The sequence below is a fragment of the Oncorhynchus gorbuscha genome, unplaced genomic scaffold (assembly GCF_021184085.1).
Source record: "Oncorhynchus gorbuscha isolate QuinsamMale2020 ecotype Even-year unplaced genomic scaffold, OgorEven_v1.0 Un_scaffold_969, whole genome shotgun sequence".
In the NCBI taxonomy this organism is placed as follows: domain Eukaryota; kingdom Metazoa; phylum Chordata; class Actinopteri; order Salmoniformes; family Salmonidae; genus Oncorhynchus; species Oncorhynchus gorbuscha.
In genome coordinates, this window is record NW_025745709.1 from 97,731 (window position 1) to 120,364 (window position 22,634).

General features: G+C 43.4%; 2 protein-coding genes and 1 long non-coding RNA gene across 3 annotated transcripts; all 3 read right to left on the bottom strand.

Moving 5' to 3' along the window:
• Positions 1 to 795: 795 nt before the first annotated feature.
• Positions 796 to 1,551, bottom strand: LOC124019441. The gene is made up of 2 exons (XR_006835780.1): positions 1,166 to 1,551; positions 796 to 1,105 (listed from the first exon to the last, which is right to left on the bottom strand). It is a non-coding gene; the product is annotated as an uncharacterized LOC124019441 (long non-coding RNA).
• Positions 1,552 to 1,630: 79 nt separating this feature from the next.
• LOC124019447 (zinc finger protein 189-like) lies at positions 1,631 to 4,635 on the bottom strand (the record flags this gene model as incomplete). Its single annotated transcript, XM_046334791.1, has 2 exons — positions 4,178 to 4,635; positions 1,631 to 2,100 (listed from the first exon to the last, which is right to left on the bottom strand). Coding segments are annotated over exons 1-2 (780 nt in total), but the record flags the coding sequence as incomplete, so codon positions are not given.
• Positions 4,636 to 10,497: 5,862 nt separating this feature from the next.
• LOC124019450 (zinc finger protein 501-like) lies at positions 10,498 to 15,982 on the bottom strand. Its single transcript, XM_046334797.1, has 2 exons — positions 15,548 to 15,982; positions 10,498 to 11,747 (listed from the first exon to the last, which is right to left on the bottom strand). The coding sequence occupies exons 1-2, from the start codon at positions 15,858 to 15,860 to the stop codon at positions 10,831 to 10,833; spliced, it is 1,230 nt and encodes a 409-aa protein (XP_046190753.1). The 5' UTR covers positions 15,861 to 15,982; the 3' UTR covers positions 10,498 to 10,830.
• Between the last annotated feature and the right edge of the window lie 6,652 nt (positions 15,983 to 22,634).

A 22,634-nucleotide genomic window follows, 5' to 3' on the forward strand; every position in this document is an offset into this window, starting at 1 on the left:
CAATTCACAGTGGTTTGAGTCCCGCAATAAGAGCTACGACACGAATGTTCTCTGGGTGTCACTGAGTAGACTGATGCCCCATGTCATTGATCCACATCCATAGGTAAGGCTGTACAGTGAAATAAGTATGTCCCCAATGCAATTATAAAGTCTAATACATCCAGTGTGATTAAAACAGATTTTTGTCAAATTAAGAAATAGTATTTTGTTGACTTCATATAACATTCTAACTTCGTTTAGCATGATCTATTCAATTACGGCACAATTCCACTATTTGTATTCATTTGCATCACTGTCAATTACATACTTTTATTTTGAAGGTTAACCGCAAAGTCCACTATTTAGCTAATCCTTACTGTGGCTCGCTTCACATAGATGGGTCCGACCACCATTAATCAAATAAAAACTGTCTTATAAATTAGGGTTGTTTTTAGATGATGACACCTAGCTATATAGTTAGCTTGCTAACTATAGCTACTGAAACAGATGTCGTTTTGCTATGTTTTGGGGGGGGAACATTGTTAGCATCCATGAGCGAGCTAGCTTTTTTTAATGACCTGCACTGTTGGTACGCGAGAGAACTTTACCAGCATCATAGCATATGAAATACGAGTGATCATGTAATCAATGTGTAATAACTACGGGGAAAAAATGCGTTAAATTATTATGTGACGTGCAGTCATATTCAGGTCCTGATTGTTCAACAAGCTTATTTGACACGTAAGTGTTTTTTTGACACGCAAAGACCCCAACGGCGTTCCACATCCCCAACACACACAGAAAAGCACACAGAGCCAGAGTAAAAAAAGAAGACTATTTAATCACAGAGATAGTGTAGTGTACACAGAGAGAGTGTAGTGTACACAGAGAGTGTAGTGTACACAGAGAGAGTGTACATAGAATCTACATAAAAACTGACACACTCCATATTCAATTAATATCTTGTGATTTAAAAACATAAAACATACAAATGTATTTTTGAGTAGGTTTTCTCCAATTTGATTTCATATGGAAAAAAGAGCATAAACAAAACCACAAAGCACCACTTTTCAGTATAAGATGAGAAGTGTGTTACCTCGTGAATTGAGGATGAGAAGTGTGTTACCTCGTGAATTGAGGATGAGAAGTGTGTTACCTCGTGAATTGAGGATGAGAAGTGTGTTACCTCAATGTGCGTGTTACCTCATGAATTGTAAGTATGTGAAAAATCACTCTCCACATTGGGAGCATGAGTAAAGCTTCTCCCCTGTGTGTGTAACCTTAGTCTTTCAGGTGCCTGAACTGGGTAAATATCTTTCTACACTGGGAGCATTCGTAACATTTCATGTGTGGATTCTTTCATGTGATTTCAGTTGGCGTAACCAGGTAAATTTAATTCCACACTGGGAGCAGCGGAAAGGCATTTCCCCGGTGTGTCTTTGCTCATGATTCTTCAGAAAGCGTAATGAGGTAAAATTCTTTCCACACTGGGAGCAGTGATGTGGCTCTTCTTCTTTGTGTGTCCTCTCGTGTGATTTCAGGTTACCTAACCGGTTAAAACTCTTTCCACACTGGGAACACCTGTGTGGATTCTCTCATGTATTTTCAAACTGGGTAAAACTCTTTCCACACTGGGAACATTGGTAGGCTTCTCTCCGGTGTGTGTTCTCTCATGCTCTTTCAGTTGCCTTACCCAGCTGAAACGCTTTTCGCAATATAAACAGTAGTAAGGCTTTTCCCCTGTGTGTACTCTTTGATGTTCTTTCAGGTTACTTAACCGCTTAAAAGTATTACCACATTGAGGGCATTTGTGAGGCTTATCTCCTGTGTGCATTCTCTCATGTGATTTCAAGCAACTTAACTGTGAACATCTCTTTCCACACTGGGAGCATTGGTAAGGCTTCTCTCCGGTGTGAATTCTATTATGTATTTTCAGGCTCCCTAACTGGGTAAAACTCTTTCCACACTGGGAACATTGGTAGGGCTTCTCTCCAGTGTGTATTCTTTCATGCACCTTCAGTGTCCGTAACTGGGTAAAAGTCTTTCCACAGTGGGAACAGTGGTGTCGTCTTGCTGGTTCAGACGTCTCTTGCTCTGGATCTTCTGAGTCTGGTGTCTCTCCTACCAAAGACAAACCGTGTGTTTAATTTAACAGTGAGATCAGGGTCGTATTCACTCATAACTAAAACGAAACAGTGTTCACGAATGAATACGACCCTGAATGAAACCTTCACATGATAAAAACTGTCTTCCTATTAGGTTTAATCCAAATCAGATCCTTCAATAAACCTGAGGCCAAGTTCCATAGGTGTTTTTCTGGTGCTCATTATGAAAAAATGAGTCAGTAGCCAACAATCAGACAATAGAAAGGTGGAGTCAATTAGGCCTATTTCATAGGTTCTCATTGGTCAGCATTTGGCTCCTGTTCTGTCTTTCGATGTCCAAATCATTAATTAAACACAGTCCTCGATTAACACAGTCCTCGTCATATTAGCAGCCCAGGCATCTTTAGATCTCTTTCTAAGTTCCTGACAGAGATGTTTAACAATGGTGTTTTCCTGGGAGTTGCATTTTGGCAAATGTTTTAAAAGGATGTTTTTGTTGGCTGCTTCAATACAGGAGTTGCATGTTCTGTTAATATTAATGACCATAATCCCAATCTAAATATGATTTCTGTAATGGCCACATTCATAATTAAGTAGGAAATTGCATGCATTTTGGCCCTTACAGAGTAGGAGGGCAAGTCTCAAAGGTTTTTCAGTCGATCATATTTCATGGCTTTTTGAAAGAGCTCTTGGAGCTTGTTTCTCCACTCACAGCTGTCCCCCGGTGTTAGTTATAACATGGATAGGCATATCGAAGGCAAGGCTTGGCTGAACACAAAGCAGAAACATTTAAGATTGTGATTTTCATTGTTACATCAGAGAGGAAAACAACCGTTATGGACGTTACAGACGGACAGACATTCCGATCTTAAATATTTCTTGATTCAAATCTATCATAACACATTTGGAATATTTTTAAGTAGATGGGCAAAACAAGTGACCTAAGAGACTGAGCGTCTTCGTCAATGCCAGGCGGGCCTGATCCAGTGTCTCAGAAACGGCCTCCTGGGCTTTTCACGCCTGACAGTGTCTAGGGTTTGAGGCAAAGGAGGGTCTGACCTGGTACTAGATGGGTGTACCTAATAAATTAGCCGGTGAGTGTCTCGTAATCGTTCATGTTCTCTCTAAATAAGTTTTGTTGTACAATTAAAAGGTCAAATCCACTGCATGTCAAACAGTCAGCAATAATCTAATGAATTCAGGGCTTGTGAAATTATACCTAGGATAAATATATGCCTTCCACAACCATATGTTTAAATAGTTTAACCTGCTTTTATGCAATAATCTCAATTATAGAAAAATAAATACTACAGGACTATTTCACAGATAGTTGATAAACACCCAACATCTTTCTAAAACAAATAGTACTGACATGTATGAGACACTTATTTCAGCATATGAGAGAGAGAGAGAGAGAGAGAGAGAGAGAGAGAGAAGAGAGAGAGAGAGAGAGAGAGAGAGAGAGAGAGAGAACGAGAGAATGAGAGAACACGAGAACGAGAGAACGAGAACGAGAGAGAACGTTAAAAGGGCTAATTTGTGATTTTGCCACTGGGGCTCTTCAGTTACTTCCCCAGAGTCAGAGAAACTTGTGGATACCATTTGTATGTCTCTGTGTCCTGTATGGAGGAAGTTAGAGGTAGTTTTGAAAGCCAATTGCTAACTAGCGTTAGCACAATGGCTGGAAGTCGACAGGTATCTGCTAGCATATACCCATAGACTTCCAGTCATTTTTGTTAAAGTTCGTTAGCAATCTCGCAAAAAAAGCGTGTAACATGTAACATCCATAAAGCTTCTATTTGTTTGTTTTTTTCTCCAACATGCCAATATTTAGAATTCAGATTTCCTGGGTATACACCCAGGGGTACTACAGACAAACACATCAAACGTTTAATTTATATTTTGTATTACAATTCTGTGAGACGTTAAAGTTGTGATTTTCCGTGCAAATGTAATGTCTATAACGCTGGAATCGCCCATAACTTCGGGAGAATGACCCTTTAAAATCACATCAGTTCAACAGAAATACATATTCAGGGACATCGATTCAACAATTGCAGAAAAGTGCCCCATTTTTTAAAGACACTACTCACTGGTGTTAATCAGATCTCCATTCTGCTCTTCTTCCTCCTCCAATGTGACAGTAATCTCCGCATCCTCCTTCACTCCAAAAACGTCTTCCTCCTCTTTCACTGTAAAAACTGCACCCTCTTGTTTATCTTCCCCCTCCTCTTTCACTGAAACGTCTTTCACTGTAACAGCCTCATCCTTTACTTCTTGTTTAACAGTGACAGCCTCCTCTTCCCTTTCCTCTTTCACGAGAGCGTTTCTCTCCGTCCAGCAGTCCTCCTCTTCAACAGAGGTGTGGTAGCTTTTTGAACTCATGGTCGGGGATGTTAGCATTAGCGATTAGCCTAGTGCTACTGCTACCTTAACCAGACAGCTAGCTGACGTACATATGATATTAAAAGGGGTAACTAGTAGATACGACAGACGTGTGTTTAAAACAGAGTGGCGAATAAACACCGAAAGCATATAAAGAGCTCAAATGTTCCTGCTACCGAGGTCGCAGTTGTGGTTGAACAAACTTCCCGTCCATTAGATTATACGTCACATAGGCACCATTGCCTGAAAGACTCCATTAGCCATCTGCTGACTAGAGTGGGTAACGCAGTTTAGGAAATGAATATGTATTTGATTTATTTTAATTTATTTCGTAAAAGAATAATGTTAAATGAAAACGTACAAACAGAAGCATGTGTTAATCGGTGCCGGTCTTGAGTGACGGCTCCCGAGTGGTACAGCGATCTAAGGCACTCACTCTAGACCAGCACCGATTAACACATGCTTGTGTTTGCACGTTTTCATTTAACATGATTCTTTGGCCGGGGTAGACCGTCATTGTAAAACAATAATTTGTTCTTAACTGACTTGCCTAGTTAAAGAAAGGTTCAATTAAACCATTATAATAATTTAGAAAATCAGTCAAACAAACAGATAATATCACAATAAGCAGAGATGTTTATACTGCTCCTACATGGTGTAACAATACATCATGTATATAATGAACAGACTAGGTCTATACTGCTCCTGCATGGTGTAACAATACATCATGTAGATGTATATAATGAACAGACTAGGTCTATACTGCTCCTACATGGTGTAACAATACATCATGTAGATGTATATAATGAACAGACTAGGTCTATACTGCTCCTACATGGTGTAACAATACATCATGTAGATGTATATAATGAACAGACTAGGTCTATACTGCTCCTACATGGTGTAACAATACATCATGTAGATGTATATAATGAACAGACTAGGTCTATACTGCTCCTACATGGTGTAACAATACATCATGTAGATGTTCAGTGCATTCGGAAAGTATTCAGTATTCAAAGTAATCAGACTCCTTGACTTTTTTTCCCTCCACATTACGTTACAGCCGTATTCTAAAATGGATCAAATATTTATTATTTGATTTATTTATTTATTTATCTACACACAATACCTCATAATGACATCACAATACCCCATAATGACATCACAATACCCCATAATGAGAAAGCGAAAAACAGGTTTTTAGAAATGTTTGATGACAGATTTGCACACTCTTTGAATTCTCTCAACCAGCTTCATATCATGTACTTAAACCTACCCCTAAACCCTTACACTAAACCGAGTTCATATCCTGTACCCAGCCCCTAAACCAGGTTCATATACTGTAATCATTCCTACCCCCTAAACCGGGTTTATATCCTGTACCCAATCCTACCCCTAAACCAGGTTCATATCCTGTATCCAACCCCTAAACCAGGTTCATATCCTGTATCCAACCCCTAAACCAGGTTCATATCCTGTATCCAACCCCTAAACCAGGTTCATATCCTGTAACCAACCCAACCCCTAAACCAGGTTCATATCCTGTAATCAACCCCTAAACCAGGTTCATATCCTGTATCCAACCCCTAAACCAGGTTCATATCCTGTATCCAACCCCTAAACCAGGTTCATATCCTGTATCCAACCCCTAAACCAGGTTCATATCCTGTAACCAACCCCTAAACCAGGTTCATATCCTGTATCCAACCCCTAAACCAGGTTCATATCCTGTACACAACCCCTAAACCAGGTTCATATCCTGTATCCAACCCCTAAACCAGGTTCATATCCTGTACCCAACCCCTAAACCAGGTTCATATCCTGTATCCAACCCCTAAACCAGGTTAATATCCTGTATCCAACCCCTAAACCAGGTTCATATCCTGTATCCAACCCCTAAACCAGGTTCATATCCTGTACCCAACCCCTAAACCAGGTTCATATCCTGTACCCAATCCTACCCCTAAACCAGGTTCATATCCTGTACACAACCCCTAAACCAGGTTCATATCCTGTATCCAACCCCTAAACCAGGTTCATATCCTGTACCCAACCCCTAAACCAGGTTCATATCCTGTACCCAACCCTACCCTCTAAACCAGGTTAATATCCTGTATCCAACCCTACCCCCTAAACCAGGTACATAGACAACAAAAAACCATGAACTACAATGCCCTCACCCTTCTCCAACCACAAACATGATCTGGAAACCCAGAAGACGGAACAAAGCCCTGAGCTGTCCCTACAAGACCTGATCTGGAAACAGAGAAGAAGGATAGAGGAGGGAACAAGATCCTGAGCTGTCCCTACAAGACCTGATCTGGAAACAGAGAAGAAGGATAGAGGAGGGAACAAGATCCTGAGCTGTCCCTACAAGACCTGATCTGGAAACAGAGAAGAAGGATAGAGGAGGGAACAAGCCCTGAGCTGTCCCTACAAGACCTGATCTGGAAACAGAGAAGAAGGATACAGGAGGGAACAAAGCCCTGAGCTGTCCCTACAAGACCTGATCTGGAAACAGAGAAGAAGGATAGAGGGGGGAACAAGATCCTGAGCTGTCCCTACAAGACCTGATCTGGAAACAGAGAAGAAGGATAGAGGAGGGAACAATGCCCTGAGCTGTCCCTACAAGACCTGATCTGGAAACAGAGAAGAAGGATAGAGGAGGGAACAAAGCCCTGAGCTGTCCCTACAAGACCTGATCTGGAAACAGAGAAGAAGGATAGAGGAGGGAACAAAGCCCTGAGCTGTCCCTACAAGACCTGATCTGGAAACAGAGAAGAAGGATAGAGGAGGGAACAAAGCCCTGAGCTGTCCCAAAGTTCATCGTATCTCAGGAAAACGGATTATGGAAAAATAAACACAAAGACTGCATGGGGGGCTTTAAAGCCACATTCTCTAAGATACATATCCATCACATATGTAAACAGTAGATCACCCTTAACAACATATAGCTTTACCTAGCAGGGTCTTGTAGATGACCTGGAGCCAGTGAGTTTCACAACATATAGCTTTACCTAGCAGGGTCTTGTAGATGACCTGGAGCCAGTGGGCTTCACAACATATAGCTTTACCTAGCAGGGTCTTGTAGATGACCTGGAGCCAGTGAGTTTCACAACATATAGCTTTACCTAGCAGGGTCTCGTAGATGACCTGGAGCCAGTGGGCTTCACAACATATAGCTTTACCTAGCAGGGTCTTGTAGATGACCTGGAGCCAGTGGGCTTCACAACATATAGCTTTACCTAGCAGGGTCTTGTAGATGACCTGGAGCCAGTGGGCTTAACAACATATAGCTTTACCTAGCAGGGTCTTGTAGATGACCTGGAGCCAGTGGGCTTCACAACATATAGCTTTACCTAGCAGGGTCTCGTAGATGACCTGGAGCCAGTGGGCTTCACAACATACAGCTTTACCTAGCAGGGTCTTGTAGATGACCTGGAGCCAGTGGGCTTCACAACATATAGCTTTACCTAGCAGGGTCTTGTAGATGACCTGGAGCCAGTGGGCTTCACAACATACAGCTTTACCTAGCAGGGTCTTGTAGATGACCTGGAGCCAGTGGCTTCACAACATACAGCTTTACCTAGCAGGGTCTTGTAGATGACCTGGAGCCAGTGGGCTTCACAACATATAGCTTTACCTAGCAGGGTCTTGTAGATGACCTGGAGCCAGTGGGCTTCACAACATACAGCTTTACCTAGCAGGGTCTTGTAGATGACCTGGAGCCAGTGGGCTTCACAACATATAGCTTTACCTAGCAGGGTCTTGTAGATGACCTGGAGCCAGTGGGCTTCACAACATATAGCTTTACCTAGCAGGGTCTTGTAGATGACCTGGAGCCAGTGGGCTTAACAACATATAGCTTTACCTAGCAGGGTCTTGTAGATGACCTGGAACCAGTGGGCTTAACAACATATAGCTTTACCTAGCAGGGTCTTGTAGATGACCTGGAGCCAGTGGGCTTAACAACATATAGCTTTACCTAGCAGGGTCTTGTAGATGACCTGGAGCCAGTGGGCTTCACAACATATAGCTTTACCTAGCAGGGTCTTGTAGATGACCTGGAGCCAGTGGGCTTAACAACATATAGCTTTACCTAGCAGGGTCTTGTAGATGACCTGGAGCCAGTGGGCTTCACAACATATAGCTTTACCTAGCAGGGTCTTGTAGATGACCTGGAGCCAGTGGGCTTCACAACATACAGCTTTACCTAGCAGGGTCTTGTAGATGACCTGGAGCCAGTGGGCTTCACAACATATAGCTTTACCTAGCAGGGTCTCGTAGATGACCTGGAGCCAGTGGGCTTCACAACATATAGCTTTACCTAGCAGGGTCTCATAGATGACCTGGAGCCAGTGGGCTTCACAACATATAACACTCGATTTAAAAAACCCACAAAAAACCGAGTCAGAGTTTTAAAAAAAAGACTATTTAATCACAGTTTGTGTACATAATCTACATAAAAACTGCCACACTCCATATTCAATTCATGTTTTGGGATTTTAAAAAACAAAACATATTAATGTATTTTGAGTAGGTTTTCTCCAATTTGATTTCATATGGAAATAAGAGCATAAACAAAATGACAAACCACCAATTTTCAGTAAAAGATGAGAACAAGTCTGGGAGCAATGTGTCTGTTACGTCATGAATTGTAATTATGTGTGAAATATCGCTCTCCACACTGGGAGTATCTTCCATTCCTCTCAATTTTTTTTAGAGAAGGCTGTTGCGCAGCAACTCACTGCCTTCCTGAAGACAAACAATGTATACGAAATGCTTCAGTCTGGTTTTAGACCCCATCATAGCACTGAGACGGCACTTGTGAAGGTGGTAAATGACATTTTAATGGCATCGGACCGAGGCTCTGCATCTGTCCTCGTGCTCCTAGACCTTAGTGCTGCTTTTGATACCATCGATCACCACATTCTTTTGGAGAGATTGGAAACCCAAATTGGTCTACACGGACATGTTCTGGCCTGGTTTAGATCTTATCTGTCGGAAAGATATCAGTTTGTCTCTGTGAATGGTTTGTCCTCTGACAAATCAACTGTAAATTTCGGTGTTCCTCAAGGTTCCGTTTTAGGACCACTATTGTTTTCACTATATATTTTACCTCTTGGGGATTTCAATGAAACATGGTGAAGCCCCAAAATTGCCCTCGCTAGAAGCATGTGTTTCAGACATAAGGAAGTGGATGGCTGCAAACTTTCTACTATTAAACTCGGACAAAACAGAGATGCTTGTTCTAGGTCCCAAGAAGCAAAGATATCTTCTGTTGAATCTGACAATTAATCTTAATGGTTGTACAGTCGTCTCAAATAAAACTGTGAAGGACCTCGTTGTTACTCTGGACCCTGATCTCTCTTTTGAAGAACATATCAAGACCATTTCGAGGACAGCTTTTTTCCATCTACGTAACATTGCAAAAATCAGAAACTTTCTGTCCAAAAATGATGCAGAAAAATTAATCCATGCTTTTGTCACTTCTAGGTTAGACTACTGCAATGCTCTATTTTCCGGCTACCCAGGACTACCTGACATGATGACTCCTTGCTGTCCCCAGTCCACCTGGCCATGCTGCTGCTCCAGTTTCAACTGTTCTGCCTTACTATTATTCGACCATGCTGGTCATTTATGAACATTTGAACATCTTGGCCACGTTCTGTTATAATCTCCACCCGGCACAGCCAGAAGAGGACTGGCCACCCCACATATGCTTTCTCTAATTCTCTCTTTCTTTCTCTCTCTCGGAGGACCTGAGCCCTAGGACCGTGCCCCAGGACTACCTGACATGATGACTCCTTGCTGTCCCCAGTCCACCTGACTGTGCTGCTGCTCCAGTTTCAACTGTTCTGCCTTATTATTATTCGACCATGCTGGTCATTTATGAACATTTGAACATCTTGGCCATGTTCTGTTATAATCTCCACCCGGCACAGCCAGAAGAGGACTGGCCACCCCACATAGCCTGGTTCCTCTCTAGGTTTTGGCCTTTCTAGGGAGTTTTTCCTAGCCACCGTGCTTTTACACCTGCATTGTTTGCTGTTTGGGGTTTTAGGCTGGGTTTCTGTACAGCACTTTGAGATATCAGATGATGTACGAAGGGCTATATAAATACATTTGATTTGATTTGATTTGAGTATGGGTAAGGCTTCTCCGCTGAGAGGGTAACCTCTGTCTTTCAGGTGCCTAAACTAGGTAAATATCTTTCTACACTGAGAGCATTCATAACATTTCTCTCTCGTGTGGGATTCTTTCATGTGATTTCAGTTGCCTTAACCAGGTAAATGTCATTCCACACTGGGAGCAGCGGAAAGGCTTTGCTCATGAATCTTCAGGAAGCCTGATGAGGTTAAACTATTTCCACACAGATCAGTGATGTGGCTTCTCTCCTGTGTGTCCACTCATGAGATTTCAGGTTACTTAAGCGGTTAAATCGCCTTCCACACTGGGAGCATTGGTAGGGCTTCTCTCCGGTGTGTGTTCTCTCATGCTCTTTTTGTTGCCTTAACGTGCTAAAACTCTTTTCACATTGGAAACAGTGGTAAGGCTTTTCCCCTGTGTGCACTCTTTCATGTTCCTTCAGGTTACTTAGCCGCTTAAAAGTATTACCACATAGAGGGCATTTGTGAGGCTTATCTCCGGTGTGTATTATCTCATGTGATTTCAGGCAACTTAACCGCTTACATCTCTTTCCACACTGGGAGCATTGGTAAGGCTTTTCTCCTGTGTGTATTCTATTATGTATTTTCAGGCTCCCTAGCTGGGTAAAACTCTTTCCACACTGGGAACATTGGTAGGGCTTCTCTCCGGTGTGTGTTCTCTCATGTGCTTTCAGTTGCCTTGACCAGCTAAAACGCTCTTCACAATGGATACAGTGGTAAGGCTTTTCTCCTGTGTGTACTCTTTTATGGTCCTTCAGGTTACTTAACCGCTTGAAAGTATTACCACATTGGGGGCATTTGTGAGGCTTATCTCCTGTGTGTATTATCTCATGCGATTTCAGGCAACTTAACTGTGAAAATCTCTTTCCACACTGGGAGCATTGGTAAGGCTTCTCTCCTGTGTGTATTCTATTGTGTATTTTCAGGCTCTCTAACAGGGCAAAACTCTTTCCACATTGGGAACATTGGTAGGGCCTCTCTCCAGTGTGTATTCTTCCATGCACCTTCAGTGTCCGTAACTGGGTAAAACTTTTTCCACACTGGGAACAGTGGTGTCGTCTTGCTGGTTCAGACGTCTCCGGTTCCTCTGAGTCTGGTCTCTCTCCTGGCAAAGACAGAGTGTTTATTTTAACAGAGAGATCAAGGTTGCATTCACTAGAAACTAAACACAAGCAAACAGGCCGAAATGGGGAGGGACGACTAGCGGAACTTGTCCAATAAGAAATGCTTGTTTCTGCTTTCTATTGCAAAACATTTTGCTACGGTGTGCACAAATGAATATGGCCCTGAATTAAACCGCCATATGATAAAACTGTATTCCTGTGAGGTTGAATATCAGATCCCTCAATAACCTGAGGCCAAGTTAATCACTAGGACAAAGACAAGCAGTACAACAGCTGGAAACAAAGTGTCATCTAGAAAAGTAAGCCGCCTCCCTCCCCCCACACTCTTTGTAGCTTTAAAGGAGGACTGAACGCAGCAATTCCACATGTGTTTTCTGGTGCTCATTATGAAACATGTGATTTGGGTCTTGGGGATGTGGTTGAGGGTGTAATTTCAATGTGGGAGTGTTATGTTGAAAATCATACCCTGGCAGTTACTGTTGCTCCAAATTCACCATAACAACAAGATAGCCACTACCACTTCCTTAAACAGGGAATTTAGCTAGCTAGCAAGGCACTGATAAACAGTGAATTTAGCTAGCTAGCAAGGCACTGATAAACAGGGAATTTAGCTAGCTAGCAAGGCACTGATAAACAGGGAAATTAGTTAGCTAGCAAGGCACTGATAAACAGCGTGTAGCAGCTTGTGCTTTATTAACAGTAGTTTGACAGCTAGCTGGTGATGTTATAAATGTGTTCTCAGAAACCGTCGATACTTACTGTATGCACTGCACTGACTAGTTTTCCATGCACATTTTTTAACATAAGAAATACTGCACCAAACACCTTAGCTGGTTATCTTTAGACCATGTTAATGTACATTATCTAATCTCAGTGTTTTAAACTAATTTTGGTTGATTTATCTAATGGTTAACTTTAACCTAATGTGCTTGTTCAATTTGCAAACGTGTTAAAGATTGATAGTGTCTAGGCTAGTCGCTAATGCTACCTAACTTGCTAACTAACATCCCTGACATTACATTTAAGTCATTTAGCAGACGCTCTTATCCAGAGCGACATGAGCTCACTAAACTTCTCCTCCCTTTCGACCATGTTTGTGTACATTAGCTAATCTGTGTTTTATGTGTACATTGTGTACTTTAGCTAATCTGTGTTGTGGACGCCACACCCTTCGTTATGGACGCCGCACCCTTCGTTACGGACGCCGCACCCTTCGTTACGGACGCCGCACCCTTCGTTACGGACGCCGCACCCTTCGTTACGGACGCCGCACCCTTCGTTACGGACGCCGCACCCTTCGTTACGGACGCCGCACCCTTCGTTACGGACGCCGCACCCTTCGTTACGGCCCTTCGTTACGGACGCCGCACCCTTCGTTACGGACGCCGCACCCTTCGTTACGGACGCCGCACCCTTCGTTGTGGACGCCGCACCCTTCGTTGTGGACGCCGCACCCTTCGTTGTGGACGCCGCACCCTTCGTTGTGGACGCCGCACCCTTCGTTGTGGACGCCGCACCCTTCGTTGTGGACGCTACACCCTTCGTTGTGGACGCCGCACCCTTCGTTGTGGACGCCGCACCCTTCGACGGACGCAGCACCCTTCGTTTCTTCGATTGTGGACGCCGCACACATTTGTTGTGGACGTTTGGACGCCGCACCCTTCGTTGTGGACGCCGCACCCTTCGGTTTGCACCCTTCGTTACGGACGCTACACCCTCGTTACGGACGCTACACCCTCGTTACGGACGCTACACCCTTCGTTACGGACGCTACACCCTTCGTTACGGACGCTACACCCTTCGTTACGGACGCTACACCACCGTTCGGTTCACAAAATTCTTGATTGCGGACGCTACAGACAGTGTTGCGGACGCTACATTTAAAGCGGACGCAGACACCCTTCGTTGCGGATAATGAATTCGTTAGGACGACACCCTTCGTTGCGGACCTACAGACTTTGCGGACGCTACACCCTTTTGCGGACGCGTCACACCCTTCGGGGCGGACGCTACAGTTTTGCGGACGCTACACCCTGTTGCGGACGCTTTTCGGACGCTACACAGTTGCGGACGCTACACCCTGGTGTGCGGACAAACACCCAGTGCGGACGCTACACCCTTCGTTGCGGACGCTACACCCTTCGTTGCGGACGCTACACCCTTCGTTGCGGACGCTACACCCTTCGCTGTGGACGCTACACCCTTCGTTGTGGACGTTACAGACAGACGGACATTCAGATCTTAAATATTTCTTGATTAAAATCTATCATAACACATTTGTTTACATTTGGTGCGTTCAGTAGTAGTACCTTAGGTTTGCATAATTATAGGTAGGGCTCGGCTACATGGCCTAAAAATCACATTAAAAACATTTAACTTATGGGTGTTTTATTATATCACTGGCCAGTTTATTAGGTACACCACCATGTTCACAAAAATTGTTCCTACAGACAGTGTGGCCGTGGCTTACTAGCAGCGTAGCCTAGTGGTTAGAGCGTTGGACTAGTAACCGGAAGGTTGCGAGTTCAAACCCCCGAGCTGACAAGGTACAAATCTGTCGTTCTGCCCCTGAACAGGCAGTTAACCCACTGTTCCCAGGCCGTCATTGAAAATAAGAATATGTTCTTAACTGACTTGCCTGGTTAAATAAAGGTAAAATAAATAAAAATAAAGCAGGCAGACAGGCATCAATGAATTCGTTAGGATGGGAAAACAAGTGACCTAAGAGACTTTGAGCGTCGTTTGGTCGTCAGTACCATGGGGGCCGGATCCAGTGTCTCAGAAACAGCCGCCCTTCCTGGGCTTCTCACGCATGACAGTATCTAGGGTTTACAATAAAATGGTGTGACAAACAAAAACAAAATCCAGTCAGCGGCAGTCGGCGAAAAGAGTTCGTTGATGACTAGTCAAAGTGGGTGGCAGGTAGCCTCATGGTTAGAGCCTTGGACCAGTAACCCAGGTATAAGTGGGTGGCAGGTAGCCTCATGGTTAGAGCGTTGGACTAGTAACCCAGGTGTAAGTGGGTGGCAGGTAGCCTAGTGGTTAGAGCGTTGGACTAGTAACCCAGGTGTAAGTGGGTGGCAGGTAGCCTAGTGGTTAGAGCGTTGGACTAGTAACCCAGGTGTAAGTGGGCGGCAGGTAGCCTAGTGGTTAGAGCGTTGGACTAGTAACAGAAAGGTTGCAAGATCGAATCCCAGAGTAGAAAAGGTAAAAATCTGTCATTCTGCACCTGAACAAGTCAGTTAACCTACTGTTCCCCGGTAGGCCGTCATTGTAAATAAGAGTTTGTTCTTAACTGACTTGCCTCGTTGATGAGGTCAAAGGAGAATGGCAAGAATCGTGCAAGCTAATAGGCGGGCGACAAAGAACAGCATCTCAGAATGCGCAACTTGTCATGGATAGACTATTGCAGCAGACAACCACACTGGGTTCTATTCCTATCAGCTAAAAACAGGAAGACGATGCTAGCAAACACCCACAGACTTGATGTGAAATGGCTAGCTAGTTAGCGGTGTTCGCGCTAAATAGCGTTTCAATCAGTGACGTCACTCAGTTTCAATTGGAAATTAACTTAATTTGTGCATTTCTCAAGTTGACCTTCCCACATAATCGACCACAGACCTATGTTAATTTTCCCCAAAAAATTTCAGGGACATCGGTTCAGCAGAAAGAGATATTCAGGGATCGGTTCAGAAAGAGATATTCAGGGACATCGGTTCAACAGAAAGAGATATTGACATCGGTTCAACAACCAGAGTTTTTGTTTAAAGACAGTACTCACTGGTGTTAATCAGATCTCCATTCTGCTCTCCCTCCTCCAATGTGACAGTAATCTCCGCATCCTCCTTCACTCCAAAAACGTCTTCCTCTTCTTTCACCGTGACAGTCGTCTCCTCTTTCACTGTAAAAACTGCACCCTCTTGTTTATCTTCCTCCTCCTCTTTCACTGAAACGTCTTTCACTGTAACAGCCTCGTCCTTTACTTCTTGTTTAACAGTGACAGCCTCCTCTTCCCTTTCCTCTTTCACGAGAGCGTTTCTCTCCGTCCAGCAGTCCTCCTCTTCAGCAGAGGGGTGGTAGCTTTTTGAAGTCATTGTTGGGGATGTTAGCTAGTTAGCATTAGCGACTAACCTATAGCTACTGCTACCTTAACCAGACAGCTAGCTGACCAACACCAACGTAAATGTGATATTAAAAGAGGTAACTAGTAGATACGACAGACGTGTGTTTAAAACAGTGGCTAATAATGACCAAAAACGTACAAAGAGCTCAAATGTTCCGCTACGCTGGCTAGCAAAGCTACTGAGGTCGCAGTTGTGGTTGAACAAACTTCCCGTCCATTAGATTATACGTCACACAGGCGGCATTGCCTGGAATACGTCATTCGCTTTCTGCTGACTAGAGTGGGTAACGCAGTTTAGGAAAATACAATGCATTTTATTTTCAGACAAAATGTTAATTTGTCATTTATTTATGGAAATAAATAAATGGAAATGTACAAACAGAAGCATGTGTTAATAGGTGCATATATTGAGTGAAAGCTCCCGAGTGGCGCAGCGGTCTAATGCACTGCATCTCAGTGCTCTAGTTCCTGGTTCGATCCCGGGCTGTATCACAATCGGCCATGATCAGGAGTCCCATAAGGCGGCACACAATTGGCCCAGGTCAGGGCAGGGTTTGGCTGGGGTAGGCTGTCATTGGAAAACAAGAATTTGTTCTTAACGGACTTTTGCACAGTCAAATTAAACCATAATAAAACATTTGGAAATCAGTCAAACAAACAGATAATATCACAATAAGCAGAGATGGTAGGTCTATACTGCTCCTACATGGTGTAACAATACATCATGTATATAATGAACAGACTAGATCTATACTGCTCCTACATGGTGTAACAATACATCATGTAGATGTATATAATGAACAGACTAGGTCTACACTGCTCCTGTATGGTGTAACAATACATCATGTAGATGTATATAATGAACAGACTAGGTCTACACTGCTCCTACATGGTGTAACAATACATAATATAGATGTATATAATGAACAAACTATAGTTTTGGCAAGTCGGTTAGGACATCTACTTTGTGCATGACACAAGTAATTTTTACAACAATTGTTTACAGACAGATTATTTCACTGTATCACGATTCCAGAAATTTACATACACTAAGTTGACTGTGCCGTTAAACAGCTGGGAAAATTCCAGAAAATTATGTCATCGCTTTAGAAGCTTCTGATAGGCTAATTGACATCATTTGAGTCAATTGGAGGTCTACCTGTGGATGTATTTCAAGGCCTACCTTCAAACTCAGTGCCTCTTTGCTTGACATCATGGGAAAATCAAAAGAAATCAGCCAAGTCCTCAGCAAAAAAATTGTAGACCTCCACAAGTCTGGTTCATCCTTGGGAGCAATTTCCAAATGCCTGAAGGTACCACGTTCATCTGTACAAACAATAGTACGCAAGCATAAACAGCATGGGACCACGCAGCCATCATACTGCTCAGGAAGGAGATCGGTCCTGTCTCCTAGAGCTGAACGTACTTTGGTGCAAAAGGTGCAAATCAATCCCAGAACAACAGCAATGGATCTTATGAAGATGCTGGAGGGAACAGGTACAAAAGTATCTATATCCACAGTAAAACAAGTCCTATATCAACCGAGTCCTATATTACCTGAAAGGCTGCTCAGCAAGGAAGAAGCCACTGTTCCAAAACCACCATAAAAAAAAGCGAGACTACGGTTTGCAACTGGACATGGGGACAAAGATCGTACTTATTGGTGAAATGTCCTCTGGTCTGATGAAACTGTTTGGCCATAATGTCCATCGTTATGTTTGGAGGAAAACGGGGGAGGCTTGCAAACCGAAGAACACCATTCCAACCGTGAAGCACGGGGGTGGCAGCATCATGTTGTGGGGGTGCTTTGCTGCAGGAGGGACTGGTGCACAACACAAAATAGATGGCATCATGAGGTAGGAAAATGATGTGGATATATTGAAGAAACATCAAGACATCAGTATTGTTAAAGCTTTGTCGCAAATGGGTCTTCCAAATGGACAATGACCCCAAGCATACTTCCAAAGATGTGGCAAAATGGCTTCATGTCTTAAGGACAACAAAGTCCAGGACAACAAAGTCAAGACAACAAAGCCCTGACCTCAATCCTATAGAACATTTGTAGACAAAACTGAAAAAGTGTGTGCGAGCGAGGAGGCCTACAAACCTAACTCAGTTACACCAGCTCTGTCAGGAAGAATGGGCCAACATTCACCCAACTTATTGTAGGAAGCTTGTGGAAAGCTACCTGACCCAAGTCTTTTCTTGCAAAAAATATCTATGGCTAACGATTTGATGTTTTCAATGAGATCAGTATCTTTAAGAAGTGTGTTGTTTAATTTCCAATATCCTCCATCTACCTGTTGATTTTTTAGTAGCTTGTAAATTCAGGGAAATCAAGTGATGATCAGAAAAGGAAGCCAACTGATAATCTACATCTATAACAAATTGTAACATAAAGGGGGAAATTAGGAATAAATCTATTCTAGATTGACGTGACATAGTTTTGTTGGTCCCTTTGCATCCGGAGTGAAATAAAACCAGGCATCATCGACACAGAGAACCATGCATAATGTAGTGATGATATTGCTATTTTGAAGGCTTTGACTCGTTCTAGGAGGAAAACGATCAACAGATGCATCCGGTGTTTCATTAAAATCCCCTGAAATAATTAGAAAAGCCTCTAGAGTATTTGTTGCTTAAATCCTGTACTTTCCTGGTAAATTAGGTAAAAGGGGTCTTATCTGGAGCTCTTGAGTTATTATTATGTCCGTATACATTACAGATGATGAAAATAGCATTGTCGAGTTTAACAGTTACTGTGACCCATCTCCCATCCTGTGAAAATGTGGATTCTAGAACGTCACCTTTAAACTGTGAAGATGTGGATTCTAGAACGTCACCTTTAAACTGTGAAAATGTGGATTCTAGAACGTCACCTTTAAACTGTGAAGATGTGGATTCTAGAACGTCACCTTTAAACTGTGAAGATGTGGATTCTAGAACGTCACCTTTAAACTGTGAAGATGTGGATTCTAGAACGTCACCTTTAAACTGTGAAGATGTGGATTCTAGAACGTCACCTTTAAACTGTGAAGATGTGGATTCTAGAACGTCACCTTTAAACTGTGATGTGGATTCTAGAACGTCACCTTTAAACTTGTGAATAAGTGTCAAAACACCAGCAGAATGATTTGATCCATGACTGAAATAGGCCATGTGTCTCCCCGTTGTGATTTACAACATTTCAAATCACTTTCACCTGAATGAGTTTCCTGAAGAAGGACAACGTCTGCGTTTACAATATAAAAATAAGGCTTTCCTTTTTGTAAGATCTCTCAAACCCCTGGCATTCCGACTAACGATATTGAGTGAGTTGAAAACAAACTGTATAAAAAAAAAGAAATAACACAAACTAGATAACAGAAGTAGTAATGTGGACAATAAAACAAACAGTGAACCTTTAGAGGATTTTACTCCGACGGAAAACTACGCTCAGCTGAGGTAGCGGTGGTTAACCGTATAACAAATCTATTTACTTCCTTTTTTGGGGGCAAATGTTCATCAGTTGTAGTTCGAACAGTACATTTACTTGTGGCAGTACAATAACTGTACTCTTGGCAGTACTCACAGTTCCAGTTTGGTTCATGTCAACAGAGTTACCCAGTAATCATTCTTCCTTCGATAATCGCGTGGGGGCCCTTGAACCCAGCCTTCTTTCCCTCTTGTCGCGCCTTCTGTATAAGCGGCCAACGTTTCTCCCTGCGGAGCTTCTTCTCGTCCAGAAACGTGTTCCCCTTGGCCATTCTCCAGATGATGTCCCTGTAATGGCGCAGAGTTAAGCGCAATATGATATTGCGAGGGGGTCCATCAGATCTTCGTTTCCCATGTCGATGTACCACATCAATCACATCTCTTAGCCTGTCTTTGATGCACAAAGCCACCCTTCCCAGGATATTAATGACTGCATCCCTAATATCCTCTCTCTCTTTTACACCTTGGATTTTCAGATTCTACCTGCGAGAGTACATTTGACGTTCAGCTACATTCTCACACAGCTCATTATTTTGGGATTGCAGTTTCTTCCAACTCATTCTCTAGGAACGTTATATTTTCCTTGTTCTCGCTCACAATTATGAGTAGCGGACTATGATGGACACTTTGGAGAGCGTGGTGTCTATTTTAGTTGACAAGGGACTGGATTGCAGAGAAAAGTTCAGACATGGAAATGGCCTCTTTTTTTCACCGGTGGATTTTTAATTGGGGTCTGAGGTAAAGAGGTTGCAAGGGTTTCATCCTGGTCAGTTTTGTTCTTTCTCTTACTTGAGTTCGCGGCTTCTTGTGTATCCATGCTGATCTGGTTCTCGTTGTGGCTAACTAGCATGTCTGCCGTCTTGTGTGAGCCTTGGATATTCCGTTTACTATTGTCTTTCTGTCGTGTTCTTCCCATTCAACTTTACAAAAACGAACTCTAAACTTATCCTATGTTGCTAAACAAGTTATAGTTCGTTTCTTTCTAAATTGATAGCCAATATTAGACTGTTAACCACCTAACCCTCAATGTTGCCTGGACGAGCGAGATAACGCTCCCCTGTGATGCTTCTTGCGTGACGTATATTTCTAGTGGACGGTACGGGAGGTTTCTTCAACAGCGACAGCAGATTCAACTACGTGGTAGTTCGCAATCGAAAATAAACCGAAACTGTAGTATGATCTAAAATAAAAAAAAACGCGCGACAACGGCAGCAGATTGCAGAGGAGCAACAGCAAGACCACATCTGCCAACAGATAGTGCAGCAGTGCAAAAAGGGATGGCCCAGAATTGCCTCTACTGCTGAAGCCCTATTGGGTGCACCAAAGGGATGGCCCAGAACTGCCTCTACTGCTGAAGCCCTATTGGGTGCACCAAAGGGATGGCCCAGAACTGCCTCTACTGCTGAAGCCCTATTGGGTGGACTAAAGGGATGGCCCAGAACTGCCTCAACTGCTGAAGCCCTATTGGGTGCACCAAAGTGACTTCCACTGTAATGGAGACCTTCTCATGAAAGGACAACGGATAGTGTAGTGGCCAATCAGTTCAAAAATGACACGTCCGAGAACTTTTGAATTCAATGATAGACTTTTAATACACCCTCGTATCGTAAGTCGGAGAGCCCCGCAGGACCCACGGGACTCACAACCTCCAGAGCTCTCGCTCTCCTTTTTATCTCCTTGGATACATTATCAGTTCATCCCCCAATGCAAATCCCCTTACATTCCAATCTGACCGTCCTGCTTGTTCAGCCCAGTAACCCCCACATCTGCTTTCGGCCAGATTATATGATGTCAAGACCTTTCCTTTGACCTAAAGATAATAATTTACATCCCCCCCTTCCTGTGGCCTGTGCTCAGACCCTGTGATTAACTCTGTGTCCCTATTGTATGTGTCCTTCATCTCATGTAGCTTTAGGGTTCCCATCTGTTCTGGTCCCCTGCTCTTCATATGGTTTGTCCAAGGTCCAACAGACTTGTGTTTCCCCTGTGATGTGACCGATGCCTGCAATCCATCAGTTAGTCACCTGGCTGACCCCGTCCCCAGGCAATCCATCAGTTAGTCACCTGGCTGACCCCGTCTTTAGGCAATCCATCAGTTAGTCACCTGGCCGACCCCGTCCCCAGGCAATCCATCAGTTAGTTACCTGGCTGACCCCGTCCCCAGGCCATCCATCAGTTAGTCACCTGGCTGACCCCGTCCCCAGGCAATCCATCAGTTAGTCATTTGGCTGACCCCGTCCTTAGGCAATCCATCAGTTAGTCATTTGGCTGACCCCGTCCTTAGGCAATCCATCAGTTAGTCACCTGGCTGACCCCGTCCTTAGGCAATCCATCAGTTAGTCATTTGACCCCATCCCCGAGGCAATCCCGTCCTTAGGCAATCCATCAGTTAGTCACCTGGCTGACCCCGTCTTTAGGCAACCTCTTTGATCCTTGAATGTTCAGCTAGCCTAAGCGTCTATGTGTCTGCATTTTTAGTGTCCCCTATAACCTTTAACTTCTTCCTGCCCTATACAATACAAAATGCATTTTACCAGAACATGGAATGCACCCATAAGTGTACCTTTTCTCTTTTGTTATCAAATCATGTATATAATTCTACCACAATAGTTACATGGCCAAATGCAGACTGAGGGCCCAACAGTCAGTGTGGTGGCTTGGTCTGAGTACTCAGATTGCCAAGCTTGTGGCCTAGTGTGAGGTCTGTACAAAATGTCAACCTTGTCATCCGGAGCCAATGATGGCAACGGAGCTGCCAAAACGGCCAAGGCAAAAGGATAAGGGCGGAGATGTTCTATTGGAAAAATTACACTTATCTGCTAGTGGTAGATTACTACTCAAGATACATTAAAATAGCAAAGACACCCATAACCACATCAGCTGGTGTCAATGGATTAAAGTACATTTTTTCCAGGCAAGGGGTCGCTGAGGTCCTGGTTAATTGAAGCGTTTAAGACCAACCTTGTGTATATTCATCTTTGTGTTTTGAACGTACTTTTGTTTACCTCATCTAGTTAATTTAAACGTGATTTGCTTGTTAAGCATATACATATTAGCATATGTGTTACATTGATACTTAATCGCCCGGAACATGAGCTCACTAAGCAAGACGGAGAACAGTCTGGTGAAAGGAGAGGAAGAAGCTTTCAGAATGAAAACGGAGGAAGAGGACGCTATCACATTGAAAGAAGAAGAGTATGATATTACAGTGAAAGAGGAAGATGGGAAAGAGGTTGTCAAAGTGGAAGGGGAGGAGGTAGAAGCATTCAGA